Here is an 18,009-nt window from a genome sequence, read left to right on the forward strand (position 1 = left end):
AAGGCATGTTAATAAACATCCATGAACCCTGTGGCAGGCACGCATAGATGTAGAGGCCGCATAGAGGAGGCCGCAGAGGGAAGAGGGCCCTACTAGGGCCCCCCAAAGTCAAGTGCATTTCCAACAGCCTTTCAATGGCAGTTGGACCACCATTGAAAGGCTATCAGAAAGGGGCATCGTTATCCCTACAGCAGTGCTTGAGCAGGCACCGCCCCACTGCATGGGTGGGTGCCTCACCCATGCGGTCAGACCGACCGCATCGTAATGCAGCAGTCTGACTGCTGCTTCAGATGTCGGTGGGACTGACACCGACGTGCCGACCGTGTTGGTCCCACCAACATCATAATCAGCCCCTTAATATACCTTCAGACAATATCCTGACCATGCTTTAATGTAACTATGCAAGAATGTCATTTCCGTTTTTTAGTTATTTTTTTCTAGTTTTTAGCTTAAGTATATCAATTTGATTATTTGATACAACAAACTAATGTTTGATGAAGTACTTATTAAACTTTTTTCCTCTGGATCTGGCGTGTACTTTTAACATTGTTATGGTTAGTGGCTGGTGCTAGGACTGCAGTTACAGTCTAATGAATGTAAGAGAAAGACTCACAGACACACACTTTGAATTTAAAATGCTTTACTGATAATGCTGGTGATGATCAGTGCAATGTTAACCACTATACTGAATGTATTTCAATAATGGTATTATCCTCATTCATTTCAATGGGATTGCAATGGTAAAACTAAATATAGGGCTGATATTACTATTGTGGTGCCTCCCGACAAAACCAGTAAGACTTCCTTATGTATAATGGCCTCCCCTATTTTGTGATGTTACATCTGGTATAGGCGGGGGTATTGTCTTTATTGAGTTCAGGACTCTTTAGGGGTGTAATGTGATATAAGGGTGTCACCAGGGTGCTCCGATCTACCCAAATGCATAGGTTTCTCATTTAATGTGTAGTATTTAGTAGTGTGTGTGTGTGTAATAAATGATTTTCTATTTCTTTTTAAAATGCACTGACTAGACAATGGTTTATTCAGTGGTGTTGTTGCGTACCAGGGACCGGGTATACTAGCCCACATAACCTCCCCTGAGTATGCCTTGGACTGACCTGTATCACTAACCTGAAAGAGTCAAGTGGTACAATGGGGTACTTGGTTCCAGTGAAAAGGCAATTATGGACTTATTACTTGTGACAAACTCACATCCTTCACCACTAATAACCCAAGGGGGAGATGTATGTAGCCTTTTTGAGCTCGCAAACAGCCTGATTCACAGAATCGGGCCATTTACGACAGCAAAACAATTTTTTATATGTACCTAACCCTATTTTGCAATTCAGTAACCTATTACCGGATCGCAAAAAGGGTTTCTGATTTGGTATTAGGAAGGGGCATTTTAGGGCGTCCCTTCCTAATAGCGATTAGGTAATCACAAGCACAAACACAAAGGTATGTACATCTGGCCCCGAATTTCCTACAAACTCTCTTTAGAAGAATTGAGCTAAATCATTTAAGACACTGACAGTTATCACTTACCATCTGTTATATTTACAGTTGAGGAAACCATTGAAGACATCACTCAAGGAACCAATGTGGTGGAGGTTATCAAGGATGATCACTGTGGGGATGTCAGTACCATTATTATCAGCACTGCACTGATCAGCCAGATTAGCGAGGTATTGCCGCAACTCCTGAACCAAGACAAAAGTGAGAATAAAAAATAATTGCATGACAAACTAAGATGCACAAACTGGTTCACTGACATATTTTACCATTACTACCATGAAGAGCAGGTAACTTTTCTAAGGCCTATGTAAATGAAAGGATGAAAAACCATGGAAATACAGGTTAAATTAAATTAGCGCAACTCTGAAATTACTGATCTCCAATGGAAGATCAGAAATTATGTTTGAATTTATAAAAGGTACAAAACATAAAACTTAAACACAAATATTAGTATATTTGTGTGTGCATGTATGCATGAAACCAGCAATTATATTTTCTTTGTAGCAATATTAGATTTCTTAATTCATATGAAAAGAAATGTTTTATTTGCTAGTAACCTTTGTTCAATCTGACGAATATGCACAAAACTATTACAAATATTTTTCTGTTTATTTCACTCATAATCCTCTGTTAAGTATTTGTTCTATTAAGTCAAGGGATTAAAGGTAAAGTGAGTCTCCCAAAATGTAAATTCGCTATCTTCATTTCCGTAGTAGGAATTGTGGTAAGGTGCCCATGTTCAAGCAAATTGGTTTAAGCCATTTTCTCCGTGGAAAGCTATATGCTGGGCATACAAATAGGATGTGAGACATTATCTTGTCCACATTATGGCAGTATGTGCATTTGTTTTCTGGGGAGTGGTGCCAGATTTTGGTGAAAGCTTTAATCGGTAAAGTGCCTGACCGAAACTGGAAGAAACTTTTCCTGTCAGCGGGCTTAGTTATGAAGACCCAGAAGTCTTCATATAAGGCTTCCGACTTATGTTCCAGGAAGATATTGGTCAGTGATGATGAGCTAGAAGAACACAAATTGCAAGCTCTAATCATAGCCCAGTATGCTTCTTTAAAAACTTTTTGGGGGGGAAACGTGTTTCTCCGGGTCATCCCACAAGTGCCTCATGCCCATGTTCACTAGGGAGCTTTTTACCCGCTGTAACCAGCTGATCTTGTGAGTGTAATCAGCATCTCTAATATCTTTGAGTGCTTGGGCATAGTGGGCTAGCTCCGGAGTGGACCATAGTCGTCTCCAATAGGCAAATGGTCTAAACCTAGCAACCTCTGCCAGGGTGTTACACCCCAGATCAAAATATAGGGGTGTGAGTGAAGTGCTTTGGGGAAGGCCAGTTAGACCTCTCAGAAATCTATTTTGGGCCAAGGTTAATGGGGACAGATTTTCGAATCCCCAGAGTTCCGCACCATAAAGCGTGGAGGCCATAACCTTGGGGTTGTATATCTTAAGTACAGGACCAATTGGCTTAGTCTGGGAGAGCCTATGTTCTTTCAAAAGTGCTCCAGCAAGCTGGGAGTGCTTAAGCACCATGATTTCTATCTGAGGTTTCCAGTCTAGTTTATGGCCAACAGTTATTCCAATGTATGTGAATATATCTGTTTTGAACCTGTGCATAATTGAATTCATACAGTTTGACTACAAGCAGTAAAAGCTCTAAAGGTAGCCCTAGGTCATTCAGTACGGCCCAGAGCTTATTCCTCTGGGGTGTATCGAATCCAGCTTTAAGATCAACAAAGGCGGCATAGATGGTGCCGCCCGCTAGTAGTAGAACACGCCAGTAGGTTGAAACAAAATAAAAAACTTGGTCAATTGTACTTACAAGGGCCCTAAAGCCTGCTTGAAGTGGAGATCATTTGCTATTCTCTGCTATCCAAATCAATCTGGATTCTGTTTAGCACAAGTCTGGCCATAATCTTTTGGGTGGTGTCGATTAGGCTGATTGGCCTATAATTGCTGGGGCGAGAGCGATCCCCCTTTTTGTAAATAGGTAACATTTCAGCTCCTCGCCAAGAGTCAGGAATAGAAGCTCCACTGGCTATCGCGTTGGCAAGGAACATGATATACTGGAGCCAGTTATCCTTGTCAGATAAAAATAGATCCACTGGGATACAATCGGGGCCTGGGGCCCTACCCCTTGGTACTGAGTTCAGGGCGTTTTACACTTCACTTATAGTAAACATTACTGATATATCCGGGCTTGGTATTTGGAAGAGGGGAGCATTCTCTCTGACTGCAAATTGTTTCCCCAAAAAGGAGACCCACTGATCGGGTGCTATATAGTTTTGGGGGGTGTTACCTTGACCTCCTCTACCCCACTTTACCAGCTGCCAGAATGATTGCATGTTTTTCATTTTGCTAGCCTGTAAAAGTTCTAAACACCTTTGTTCATCCCATTCCTTCTTTGCTACTGCTTGCGTGGATTGATACTTTTTACGTGCTGATTTAATCTTGGCCATGTCTTTAGTTTTGATTGCCCAGGATAGATGCTTATATGCTTCTTTACAGGCCTTATTGTACCAATGGTCCTGTTTAAATGAGGGGCTCTTTGACGTTTTGAAAGATTTGACAAAGAAGGACCTAATCTTTTCAATCATGGTTTCATGTATTTGGGTGATATTTATGTTAATTTCTCCCTGATTATTACATTTTTCCAGACCATCTAATGTGCTCATCACTTTTACTTTCATTTTTTCAAGGGGACTTTCATTTTCAACAATCCAAGACCATTTAATCCTCCTCATGTCGTTAATTATTATAGCATCGGCAGTCTCAATCATGTTGGCAATGGGCAGAGGTGATACGTGGCCAGTTACCTTAAGTTTTAGCAACAATGGACACAGACCTCCATATCCACAAGAGATGGCCAGTTCTCTATAATAATAAAGATGCAGTCAATAAGACTGCTTCTCAGGCCATTACTATATGTGTGGGATCCTAATCGATTGGTGGGTGTACGTCCATTCACTGCCCTAACTCCCCTTTCTAAGCTAAATGCTTTTAGTTGGAGCGCTGCCTCGGTCCACTTTTTAATTGGTGGTATCTCAATTTGGGGAATTCCCCACTGAGCATCTTCGTCTGCACTAAGGTTACTATCATAAGAGTCTAGAGGTTCAAATGTAGTGTTAAAATCACCCACTATGACTATGTTGTTCCCTTCACTCATTCTATCTAAAAAGCTGTTAAGGTCGATGATTGTCTAAGACAGTCTGCCTCCCCCTACGCCCCTGGCATATACATTGTTATGTTATGTTATGTTACTTTATTTCTTTTATAGCGCACGGCAACTCCAGAGGAGCATCCCGGCGCTTTGGCAAAGAAAGGAACAGCATGAAAAGCAACCACACAACAGAAAAAGAGATAAAAAGGACTAATTCCTAAAGAGCCATGTCTTCAAGTCCTTTCTAAAAGCAAGAAGACAGGGGGCCGATCTCAGGGACAGTGGTAACAATAAGGAAGTTGGGGGGTATTTGGGGAAAATAAGTAGTGCCATAATATCTATGTTATCAGTCTCCTTTTCTACTATGTAGTAAAAGGAGCATTGTTTTAACCAGATTGTTAACCCTCCTGAGGGTCTACCTTTTCATCCACCGATTACTGGTTTTGAGAAGTTTAAATAACCAGGATGGTAGACTGGAGTTAGTGCCCAGGTCTCTTGAAACGCTATAATATCTTGTTTTTCTATAAAATGTGACCAGTTCAATGATGGTGTCTTGGAGGATAGTCCGCTATGTTCCACGAAGCTAATGTCATAAGAGATGTATCTTGATTGCCTGTTGAGTTAACAAAGCTAATCGCCATATCTTTACCGAAGTTAGGAATAGCTGGAACTATAACATGCTTGCCTATAGGAATGGGTGGATCAACCTGTAATAATGTTGAGGCCCTAAGGGTTTGAACTACAAAGTCGGTCCTGATATGGTCAACACTGGAAGGTGATCCTATTAAAAATAGGCTGGATCAACAGTTTTTTTCTGTCCACCACTGCACAGTCTTTATGATCATTAGTAGTGTTCCTTCAAAACTAAAAGTGGACTGTAGACAGAGATTTTAAACTTTCTTCCAGCTTCTATTTTCATTGTGGCAATTTGCATACTATTCACTCTGGAACACACAGAGAAATTAAAAATTGATATGAGGTTGAGTGGGCAATAACCCTTTCAACCCCATGCTAGTGCAATGTGCACCTAAAGATGTGGAAACATTTCTCTAGGAAAATAACACTCAAATTATGGCATGCATGCTATGGATCACACATATGGTAGATGATACACAAAAAAACCCCAATGATAATGATAATGAGGAGGGAGTTTCATTAACTGCACAGCTAGGCTGTGGAACACTATCCCACTGTATCTCAGGACCATATCCACCCTCCTCGCTTTCAGGAGGGAACTTGAGACCTGGCTGTTTAGGAATCAATAATGCTCTAGCTTAGCAGCTCTTGTGTCCGCAAGTGACGAGACACCTATGGGAATACGCACGCTATAAATATTTATATAACATAACAATCATCACTGTGACAACATAGTATGCATACTGTATTGAATTGCGATGCCCTCTCTACATCAACGAGGCAGCTGGTCATTTTAATTTCTTGCTTTGCCAGCAGCTCCCAAGCGGCTTAGATCATTTTGACTAGTTCGCTCAGAGGTGGCAGATTATAACCAGGGGATCTTTAAACAGGAGTATGCCACTGAAGAATCATTACTTAGGTTGGCCATTTCTTTGTATATTACACATCTTACTATGTACTTGGTCGCCCCTTTACAGTCTACCCAATAAGTAATACAGTTGATATTGATTCGGGCTGTGATTGATAACAGCCTCAATCCAAATCTGCTTAAACTTTAGGGAGTCGCTTTCTGAAGGAAAGTATTTTTATTATCCTATGGAGAAATGCTGTTTCTGTTCTCCTGGTGACTTCCGGGGTCCAGCATACAACTCCATAATTACAGGCCAAAGCCAGTTTAGCATAGTCACAGTGGGCCTAATGCTTTTTCCAAAGTATCTTTTGGCAAAGTATTTTATGGAACTAGATCGAACCACCAATTTCTGTTGCATGTATTCCATGTGTGCTTTCCAGTTTAATTTGTTATCGATTTTCATCCCCAGATATGGGTAGTTGGACATCTGCTCAATTTCTTCCAGTCAAATGAACCAGGTGTAACAGGGTTTTTTGCAGTCCAATGCCATAATTTTTGTTCTCCTTATATAGATCTGTAAATTGTTTCCTAAATTGTATGCATGTAAACAGGTCAGCTGGTTTTGGAACCTAATCTGCCTAGTTTACAACATAACAATATTGTCAGCGTAAGCCAGATATTGTATTTTGGTGTCTCCTAGTTTGGGGAAATCTCCCTTAACTTCTGCAGCCCTTCCAATAGATCAGAGATATATAAATTGAACAACATGTGGGGCTAGAATATATCCTCATTTTAGCACACTGAGGGAGTAGATTTTTGGGGACATTCCTTTACCGTGGGAGAGTTTCACTCTCACCCATTTATCACTATGTAAATCCATTACCACTTTTGGGAGGCTATTCTCAATTCTCCAAGCCTCTAATTTTGCCCATAATTTGGCACTGTTTACTCTATCAAAAACTTTTGAAATGTTGATAAACCATGTAAATAGCCCTTCAACAAATATTTGGAGGGCCGCTTGTAAAGTGGATTTATGATGGAACCCTTCCATGATGGCAAAATGTGCCCTGCATGCGCCAGTGAATTGATTATAGTGGCTACTAGCACACTCCAGGCAGCCGAGTCTTTCCTCATGAGTACTTTAGAGAGGCTGTTTGGGCCCGTGGCTCTCAAGTTATTGCATGCAGATATAAGCGTTTTATTCTCTTGATGCAATATGACATATCATTCTTGTCCTAAGATGTTATTCGTGGAAATATTCGATGCAGGATCCCTGTAAAGCCATTCCAGATGTTTTTTCCATACTGCATATGGAATACGATAGTCTCCCCGATCTTAGTCGACTTAGTTCTAGAGACGACAAGCTCCAAGAACTTCGTTCCATTTTTTGTGTGATTAAATTGTGCAGTAAAACCCATAGAGAATCTTGATATTTTCTCTTGACAGTATAGATTTCTTGCAATCTGCCTTTTTTTTACTTGCCTTACAGCTTAGGAGTTGTCAGGCTACAAAGCTGTGTTGTATAAGACTTAGTTTTCTTGCGATAGTTTCTTTTCTTTGCAGATTCAAATCAGGGATGAATTTAGCTGATTCTTTAGAGAGAGATGTTTTTTTTGTTTTTGATGATAAAAAGTCAAATATGTTTCTTAACAGATTAGTGCACGTTTGAAGATCCCAAACCTCAATAGCCATCGATTCAACTGCTTCTTTCATATGATCAAGAACGGTTAACTCCATAATTCCAGTAGATTTTTATCCAGGGAACAGAACCATTTGATTTTATTTCTGGCTATTACTGCTGTTAGTGGGCCAGCAGCTTGTCTATTCCAAGTGACCTCTCCTATATGATTGCATAACGATATGTGCTGAGGGTTATGGTAACTCTCCGGTCTCTGTATTATTAAGTCTTTTAATTCCTGGAAGTTTGCTGAAGTTACAAATGTATAATCAATTGTTGATTTTAGGTACCCCTTGGTCTAAAGTTACCTGGGCCAGTAGTCCTTAACGAATCTGCCCTTCAAGTTTTACAACGCTAACTCTGCAACGGTGGCGCAGATTACCTTTGCTAACTGCTTCTTTCTGCTCTTCTCAAGCATTGCAGCTGAAATTTTAAAGACGTGATTAGGGGTAGGCTCTTCTCCTGTATCCTCTTCATGCTGATATAGTGAATTATTGAAGTCAGACGTTAATAAAACTGTGAAGTTTTTTTTTATAGTTGATCACAGTTTCGACCTGATACAATAAGGCATATAGCCTATTCCTCTCACTGTTGAAGGACGGTGGTATGTAGACATTGATCACACAAACCAGTATACCCATGTTATATATTACTCTGATGGCCAGTACATTACCTGCATTTATGATGATTTGCAAGCTACTAAAACTATCTCTGTTTTTAAAAGTGTTGAAGGGTCTCGCTTTTAAACTTAGTTGCTGGAACATCTATCTTGGTGAAATTGTGGAACGCAATTTCAGAAATTTTCCAGGTGTCCTGCAAACAGATTATTAGATAATCGTTAAAGAAAGAGACCAGGTTCTCATTGCTTTTGTTACACTGACAATCCCCCTCCTGGGGTGTTCCAGGAGCAGATTGCCAGGGGGATTTTACTGGCCGACTTGTAGCCCCCAGCATTGTCAGGAATATTGTGGTTGACTTTCTCATGCATTCGGGTGGACCAATACACTAACCTGTCTTGAGTTTTGAGGATTCTATACAATAGTAACCTTTAGGTTGCAGACTTCCTTTGAGGAAACTGTATCTGGTACTTTGAAGGTTGCCAGATGTGTTAGGGAAGTTTGTCTTGCATGCCCCGCTTGTTGTTTTCGGGTGATTTTTTAAGGAAATGCTGATATTTATTGCCGCTGCCTACGTCATGATTTTACTGTGTTCTTCCATTTTTATACCTTTTCTTATACATTTTTTCTGTTGCCCAACGTGTTCTGGTAAATTCCTCGCTAGTTCTTGCATCCCATCTAAACTGGAAGCTTAAGAGATCATCTGAGGTTTGGTGTTCCAGCTCACTGCAATATTCTTAATATGTTATGTCTATTCAGAACATTGAATAGGCCTTTCAAAATGTAGAGGAGTTGAAAATCAATAAACTTTGGTAATGGCCCACTTTCCCCATAGCTGTTCTATATCTTGTTTTTATGCTACCCCATTATCTCTTCATTCCCCACAGAGTGGGAGGGAGTATGCCTCATTAAGGTGCAGCCCACGTTATCGTTGTCGCCTGGCATTTAGCGATTTCACAAATGCCTTTTGAAATATTCAGGAGTATACAGCAAGTCTCTTCTTCCCCTCTTGGGCGGGCTGTATTTAATTCTGTGGTATATGTATGCCATTTGCTTTCTGTTGCTTCTTTCACACATTTATTTATCTGGTGACTCTTTTCCTCTTGATTGATTATCATAATCACAGCACTTTTCTGGTGTTTCGTTGGTGCATGGAGAGACAGTGAGATTAGCCTCATTTTGTTACTCAGTGAGTATACAGACTTTGCCCCTTGACACGTGACCCTTGTGTTTTGGGCCCGATCTAATGCTGAGAGAATGGAATTTTTTTATCTTATTTGATAACCTTATTTTTCTAAGCTTGATGTTGCTATTAAAAATTGCGTATGTTTTCTTGCCAGATGACTGCATTGTTGGATGAGTAGCTACTGCGGCTAGATTTGGCCCTTCCCTAAGTTGTTCGCACAGTCTTTTTAGACGCCACTTGCTTATATATGGTTGAAAAACGTCATGCTAATTGCCCACATTAGAATGTGTTTCAAGCATTTGGCATACTGACTCTTGGACCACTGCCTCCAGGACTATCGATACACTATTATGCTCTATTATCCTTTTGCTAATTGTGCCCCTCGCCGAGTACCAATGCTCACCCTGTTCTTACTCATCCGGCGCTATAGCCTTTTCTCTGCAGTTGCTATGGTTTCGGATAAGTGAGAAAAACTAACAGGGGGTCCTCAGTTCGGTGATTCGAAGGAAGTTCTGTTATACCCCCATCATTAGAATCTTCGGTTTATAGGTTAGCAGGTGCAGGGTATCAATGATGTCCTCTATCCGCAGAGATTGCTTTATTTTCTCCACCAAGGACTCTAGAGGAGCAATGTAAAGATTATCTTTTGTTAATTTTTAGATCTTTAATGTTCTTCGCCATCTCTTTGATTAGGCATATCTGATGATCCATTTTGGAGGATTGTGGCATCAAAGAATCAGAGATTTTTACTAGTGTACTGATTATGGCGTTCGTTGCAATGAGTACTGGATAGTTTGGAGAGACATCTTTCTCTGTGTTCAAATCCGTTTGAATGGATAAGACTATTGTGGGTTTTGCTTGTACTTTTTGCTTTTGCTGATTTGCACTTAGCGGTGAGGGGGCAGAATGTTACTCCATTGGGCCTTCCATTCTTTTATGTGGCGATTGCTGGTATTGTGTTAAAAGATTACGTTTGTTAAAGAAGTCTAGGTCATCCATTGAGTTAACTTAGCCTTGAATAATGGCCTCTGAAAGTGCTGGAGCCTAGGGCTTGTTCAGATACCTCAAATTTGCAAAAGAATGAGTTCATCCCTGAAGATATGTTGGGTAAATCAGGTAGGTCTGGAAGGCCTTCAGACGAGGCACAGTTTTTTCTGGGTGGCGATCTCCATTAATTTCAGCAATTGAGATACCTCTTCTGCTGCACCCTTCATAGAAGCACTGAATTTGCCTGAGGACTGTGACTCGCCCCCATAAAGCAAGGAGTAATTGCTTTTTGCTACGTTTTGTTTGCAGGGACTTTCCTGTCAATTGCAGCTTTGACTCCCTGGGGACCTTTTGCTTTTTTCCTGGGGAGTTGATGGAGAGACATCAGCCTCTGGGCTGTTGACTTACATTTGAGCCTTTGTTTTGATGCAGCTGGAGTGTGGCAGCCCAATTCCGGAGTTGGTTGGGCTGGATTACCTTACAGTTTTTTTTACAGGAGATGAAAGGGTTGTGGGCTAACTCAACCCCAATAAGTTAGTTCAGCTGATGCTCCAATACCAGCTCCAACTCCAGGTCCTTGGTATACAGTCACTCTGACTTTCCACTCCATAGTTGCTGGCTTCATCCTTACATGATTGCATGGTTGTTGGGGCAGGCATGAGCACGATATCGGGAGACGGGTACTTCCTGCCTGATTTACAGGACTGCAATGTCTATTGCACTGTTCAATTTAAGCTTACGGTTTCTGTTTGATTAAATTACATACATCCTTGTGCGCCTATGGGCCTTATCCTTAGGATGCAGTAGAAAGAAGGGAGGGGGCTCCAGCTTTAGTCTGCTTGGACCTGTTGCGTACACGAAGGAGAATGGGTGGGGGAAGCCTGAGACGCAAGCTGCACACGACCCTAAGCTGGCCTTGTCTTCATCGCCAGGACTCAATCCACATGCTGCCTCACCCTTGCGCAGCAAAATGCCTTCATCAGCTGCATGACTAGCCACCACAACACCTCACCTTCAGTCTGTCTTGTCTGCTGAATACACCAAAAGATTGATGGGGGCTCTCAGCATCTGCCACTAACTCCGAGACCCCCGTGTGGTTTCATTGGGTCTGAGGTCAGGATTGGAGCGTTGAAGCTCTGTGTGAGCTGTGGGTTCAAATTCAGTTCAAGGCACTCAGGTGTATGGGGGTGGTGTTGTGAGGAGGTGCTGTTTACCTCCAAGAACCCAGAGTCTAGAAAACAGGGATTTTGTTTTCTGCTGCTGTTGAGATGTGGTGGTGCAGAAAGGAGTAAACCAGAGTGAGTTTAGATTAGGGCACAAACATGTTACGTCCTCTCCCGTTTGGATACAACTGTTGTTATTGGGGTTGCTCGATTACATCGCTGTACTTTGCTCCGAATTGCACTATTCAGAAAATGCATAGGTTATCACTCAAAGAGTAGTGGGTATCAAATACAAACCCCTTCGACGCGGATGACAAAGCCAGCTCGTCATGGGCGTGACCTGCGCTACGCAGATGACGAGCTGGCTTTGTCACAAACCACGCGATTTTTAAATTTCAGCGCACAGCGGGAAAACCCGCTAGCGCGGTAGCGGTTAACAATAGAAGAAAAAGGCCCACGGGCCGCCCAAAATGCCTAATAAGCCCATGAGTAAATTGGTTATGCTTGTAAACGATAATTCGCTGTGAACTCAATCAGCCTTCAGTCAATGTTTTTGACATGTTACTTGTCAAGAAAGAATTGTAGGCCCTGGCGACTTAGTCACAATATGCTATTGTCAATATAGTTAGAAAAACTATTAAAGAAAATGTTTTTGTGCTCATATAAAAAATAACGATCACGTATATGTTAAATACAACAGTAAGGGTGCAATATAGCAGGTGGGTGTACTCTGGACAGCAAGGGCAACTTATTTTTAAGTTTTAATGCACATTACCGGAAAGTATGATTCTTACTGGTGCAAAGAAAATGTACTATTTGATTTCAATTACTGTAACCCGAAGACACATTTTAAACACTAGGGGATGACTACAAAAGCAAAGGATGCAGAATGGAGAAAAAGCTTTGGCAACGTAAAATACTGAACAGAATTTATTTCAAGCATGATGTGCACATTTGATCAGGAAAATTGCCATCACAGGGCAAGAAAGTCAGTTGCTGAATTGGGCTGATTCATTTCCCCAATACACAGTATACTATGGTGGGCAGAAACAAACCATGGATGACAGTTGAACAGACCAATGAAAAGGGCTAACACAAAGCCCCTCCTTTCTATGCATTATATATTTTAGATTTTTTTTATTACAAGAGGTTGACTATCCAACTCAACGTGTCGCTAGAACTGACCTAAAAACCTACATCCATAGTCACAATTTCAAAATGAATTTGCCTAGCAGGGATGATGAGAAGGGTTAGTATTTAATTTCATTATACATTTATAAAATTGCAGTGCAGGACAAATAGTGTTACATACGAGGCCATATTCCTCATCACAAATGGAAATTAAAAAATAAGACAGCGAACATGATTGATGCCTGGGGTTTAAATAATTTCGCTATCCTAACAACTGAAAATAGAATATTTGTTTGACAGCTTCACGTACCTTGCTTGATTTGTGGTCGACATTAAATGTGGTAATTGCATCCTCCTTTTTCCTCCTACCACACTTATTTATCACATACTCGGCTAATCTGTTGGCTAAATAGGTCTTTCCAGTACCACTGGGCCCTGAAAGGATAATTCTATGGTGCTCCATTAGCAGATTAAAGTAACGCTGTGTGATTGGTTTGGGGATTAGGGTATCGAAGACAAAGCTGTCCAAACTGTTATCTTCCACTCCTGAAACAAACACAAACAGGTGGCACAGAAAGGCAAAGAAGATATATGGCTCAAATACAGAACAAGGTTTAAATATGTTTTGCTGGTACATTTAAATGTCATTACTGAACTCATAAATAATGTCATTTAACAAATAATTACAGTAATCTAGTGTTTTGTTGATATTTAACATTCCAGATTTAGGAGCACAACTTTTACAACATCCATTCATCAGAAGTGTTCAAGTTATGTGAGAACTTCTTCTTTAGGCCTACCCAACATATTTCCCTCAACTTCCCTTGAAGTTTCAAAATTAAATGATTTAGTAAATGACTGAAATTAATATGTGTTCTTCTGTACACTACTCCTTTAAGAATATAATTAAATAAAATAGTTTTCAACTGAAAATTAAAAAAACACTTCTACTTACCTTTGAGGTTCACAGTGATGACGTTATTATCTCCAACCAAATATCCACACGGCAGAAACTCAGGCACTTCTATATTGTGGGCCCGCATTATATCCCCTATACAATAATTTACAATGGAGTCCGAGTTTAATCCCAGATTTGAAACCGGATCCACTCGAAAAATGTATTCCTAAAGCACAAGAAAAATAAATGCGTCGTTTAGCGTGAATGAGAACAATGCATGAAACTGAAAAAACATTTAAGTTGGTCTCGAATTAGCACCAATATAAATAATAATCACGGTCCCTGTAATGCGTTCAGCAGAGGCCATTAAGACAACGAGGTACATTTAAATATGTCGAAACACCAACATGACTAATTCCACTGCTAATATGAAGGAGCGCGCTGAAAGGCATCCGAATTCAACAGTATCCGAGGACACGCTCTAAGTATATGCACTACTAACAAGAATGCTTGCGAAAAATGTCGCTTGCTATGAGCGAGGAAAAGATCCATTCCCTTTCGTGAAAATGATTTAAGAAAATGTTCGAATTTTTCCCTTAAGTAAGAGAAGAATCACACAAATATGACGGAATTAACTTTTATCCTGAAGATTTAGGAAACATGGGGCCTGACATGGAGTTTGACAGACTATACCCGTCTGCCTTATTACAGGTGAACTATATCCAATGACACTGGTAATAAGACGGACGGGATATCCGTCACAAACGGCCGACTACCCATCCGCCAAGTACAACATCAGGCCCCTGGTCCTCTTATTTAATCTTCAACTCTCGCTTTGTTCAGTATTTTTGTTACAGCATTGAAAAAAATGAAGAACAGAACGACCGACCAAGGTCCAGCTCAGTTATCTGCCGGGAATCGCCATACCATACGAAGAATGATATACGCTCCAGCCCCTTTCTCTTTGGTTGATCTGTTTCCCTTCTGGTCACCAATTTATCTGATGGCGTTAATGTACTATTGTGATTTTATCTATGGTTTTGAGTGAGAGATTGTCTGTATGGTAAAGAGTGGAGTGTATGGCCATGTGAGTGTGAGATCTCAACGGTGTTTGTGGGACTGTATATGTTGCAAATCATGCGTGTATTTTTATCTATGATCATATAATGTATTCATATCTATTTTGTAATATCGATGTACTGAATTTTTGAAACCTGAAAAAATATGAATAAAAATCACTAATATAACATTGGGTTGAGTCCTTGAATCTCTTGCTTGGGTTGCTCCGTTGTCTTTTGTGTATCCTAGGATCCTTGCAAAGGGCCTTATTTAATAATGATTGGCAGGGTTCTTCTCTTTTCTTATTCTGTGCTTGTTTCCCCCTGCGAACCTGCCTATATTTTCCTTCTGGGGCGGCCCCCTTCTGTCCAGATAGGACTGAGTTTTGCCTATTACTTCGCTTCTGGGGAGACGTGGCTTTGCGTGGATTTTATAATTGCTTTGGGGTCTTATTTTTGCATCTACTCAATAGGTCATTATTATTGAGTCAATCCTGCACATTGTGCATTTCGGAAATCCCCGGTTTGCATTCCTTTGGACTGTCCTCATTGCCTATTGGCTTTTTTACATGTGGAGCCCTGACGAAGTTCCCTCTCGAAACGAAACGCGTTGGCTGTGGCCGTTCTTGTTAAAGATTATTGGAATAAAGAAAGACATTTTTGGGACTAAGTGAGCTTGCGTCTGATTTCAATGAGTGCACCTTCCACCTTTTGATGAACACTTTTTCCAGCATTGTTTGGCTTCTATCAGTGACAGTAGTGCAAACAGATTTTTTTTTAGCTACACACGTGCTTAATGTGTAAATAAAAAGGGTCAGGGCCCTCGTCAGGATGCCAATGGCAGTAACAACACAATTACTAATCATCACACTCTTACAAGTGTGACAATTCAGCCTCCTCTAGGCCCCCAAAGCTATAAGAGCGGCTTGGGCTGCAGTTAATAGTCCTTTTTAGCAGCGCCACTATGTGACATGCTGGTACAAGCCCTGGTGTTGACAGTTAAGAGCCGGTGCTGAGCCCTGGAAACCACAGGCCCAAATTGTATGAGAACCTTTGCAAAATTCGCTGGTGATGAAGTAGGTTTGTATTCAGTTTTAGTTTTATGAATACCAGATATCTAGGTCTGCCATTCTGAGAAACTTCCAATCTCAAAACTTTAGACTAACTTGGGGAGGTGCAGTGTAGGGTCTTGCCAGAGTGATTACTAAAAGACTGATTTTACGCCTGACATTTGTTTCCCTTTTATTTTGTTTGTAGATTGCTATCCTTGATTCAGATATGGAACGCCTTGTCAGCGGTAGTAAGCGCTATAAATACTTCAAGATCCTCTGTCAGTGGAGATATTTGAAGGCAGTGGCGGCTGGTGACATTTGAAAATGGTGTGGCGTAAAATTTGTGGTGGAGCACACCGTGGCGAGCTGGCATAGCGAGTCAGCCCGAATGACCTAAGGGGGGTTCGGGTGGGTTCTCCACCGAGAATTTTTCTTAAAATGAGTGGGCAAATGGTGCATTTTCATGACTTTCGGGAGCCACTGTGCTAAACAGAAACAGGCCACTGCCTACCCTCAAACTATCATCAGTTTCAAGGCTGTATGGAGCAGACACGTCTGGCAGCAGTATCATAGCGCCTTTCTTGTACCTTTTCACAACCCCCCTCCCGTGTTGTGTTGCAAAAAAGCACTATCACGCAGCCAGCGCTGAAAAAAAGACATTAACAACGCCAATAGCGCTCTCATTGCCGAGACCTATTGCCTTTGCTACTGCTTGATTTATTTTCTACACAGCAATTCCCATGCTCCTCCGTTGCTCCCCTGCCTCTTCCTGTCCTGTTTGTTTTTCATTTTTTTGGACGTCCTGGAAACTGCAATGTGCTAATGGGATACATCTTTATAATCTATAACATGCTGTTTTACTTTTTTTAATTTCTCATTTAATTTGCTGCTACAAGATGAGCACCTGCCATTTAGGAACCTTAATGTAAAAGTTAAAAAATACACCCACCTAAGTGTCATGACGCATATATGTGCATACGTGGTATGCTAATATTAGTACACCTATGAGTAACAAAAGTACATTGTCATCTTTCAGCATGTGTTGGTGCCTGTTTGTGTCACACTTTGTTTGGCACATTATGTTTTTTTTTTTTAAGAGTTTTTTTATTATAGCGCAAACTAGGCCCGAGACATCGGGTTTTAAAGCGCTTTACACAAGAACCAGTTTCGTTACATGAGGACACATTTATTTTTGTGAGGCACGGAGGGATTAAGTGATTTGCCCAGAATCACAGGATGTGTCGTTGTCGAGACTCGAACCCAGTTCCCCAGCTTCGAGGTCGACCGCGCCAGCCCTAAGGCTACATCCTCACCCTAATTACCCCTATGCATATTGCATGGTCTAGAATCTATAATGGGATCTGTTCTAATTTGAACTTCCTGCATGCTAATGTGGTGGCATCTGCTGTACAGCTAAGCTACATGTGTTTACTAATTCTCTGGCTGATCTTTCCATACTATGAACAATATGAGGACAGTAATGTGGATAAGCCACCATAAGGGTGTACAAAATTGTGATGTTATCATCCAAGTGTTATGTGACATAAAAAAACTGCGGCCCGTTATGCACCAACAATGGCTCCCCATTGAAGTTATTAAAGCAAGGAGGATGGGGTACATAGGGATGGCCGCAAGAGGAATGACGATTGCTCGCAAATCTGGGAGGGTTATGGATTCCGTTCTCTGATCTGCTTTCGTACATCACAATTCGACCAGTTTAGATCTGGTGCAGAGAGGAGCGGCGTCTGCTGCAAGTGAGGTCCATAACAGAATGCAAGGAGATCACATTCAGGTCCAAGGGAGAGCTGCACGGGGGATGATGAGACCCACGGTGAATAATAGGTTGATCAGTGAAAGGAGCGATGGGGAGCAACGTATGGTCAAAGGGGGTGCAGTACAGACTACAAGGAGGAACAATGCAGGATGGAGGGTGAGAAGAGCAGAGAGAAAAGGAGGAGCAGGGCATTGCGGAATCTAAGGTGAAAGGTGGAACAGAGGGGCAATGTGGTAGAAGGCAGATGGGAAAGATGGAAAGGAAAGCAGCGCAGGGTCCAACATGGAGAGCAGCGAGA

At 41.3% G+C, this 18,009-nt stretch overlaps 1 protein-coding gene across 2 annotated transcripts in view; it reads right to left on the minus strand.

Moving 5' to 3' along the window:
* NAV3 (neuron navigator 3) overlaps window positions 1-18,009 on the minus strand; it is a 1,248,418-nt gene that overhangs the window by 96,335 nt on the left and 1,134,074 nt on the right. For both annotated transcript variants that reach the window (XM_078674251.1, XM_078674250.1), the window contains 3 exons: window positions 13,885-14,053; window positions 13,240-13,475; window positions 1,546-1,700 (listed from right to left, as the gene is read on the minus strand). In XM_078674251.1, coding sequence (XP_078530377.1) covers window positions 1,546-1,700; window positions 13,240-13,475; window positions 13,885-14,053 — 560 coding nt within the window. The remainder of the gene's footprint in view (window positions 1-1,545; window positions 1,701-13,239; window positions 13,476-13,884; window positions 14,054-18,009) is intronic.

This window comes from Lissotriton helveticus, chromosome 1_1 (genome assembly GCF_964261635.1).
Source record: "Lissotriton helveticus chromosome 1_1, aLisHel1.1, whole genome shotgun sequence".
Lineage (NCBI taxonomy): Eukaryota > Metazoa > Chordata > Amphibia > Caudata > Salamandridae > Lissotriton > Lissotriton helveticus.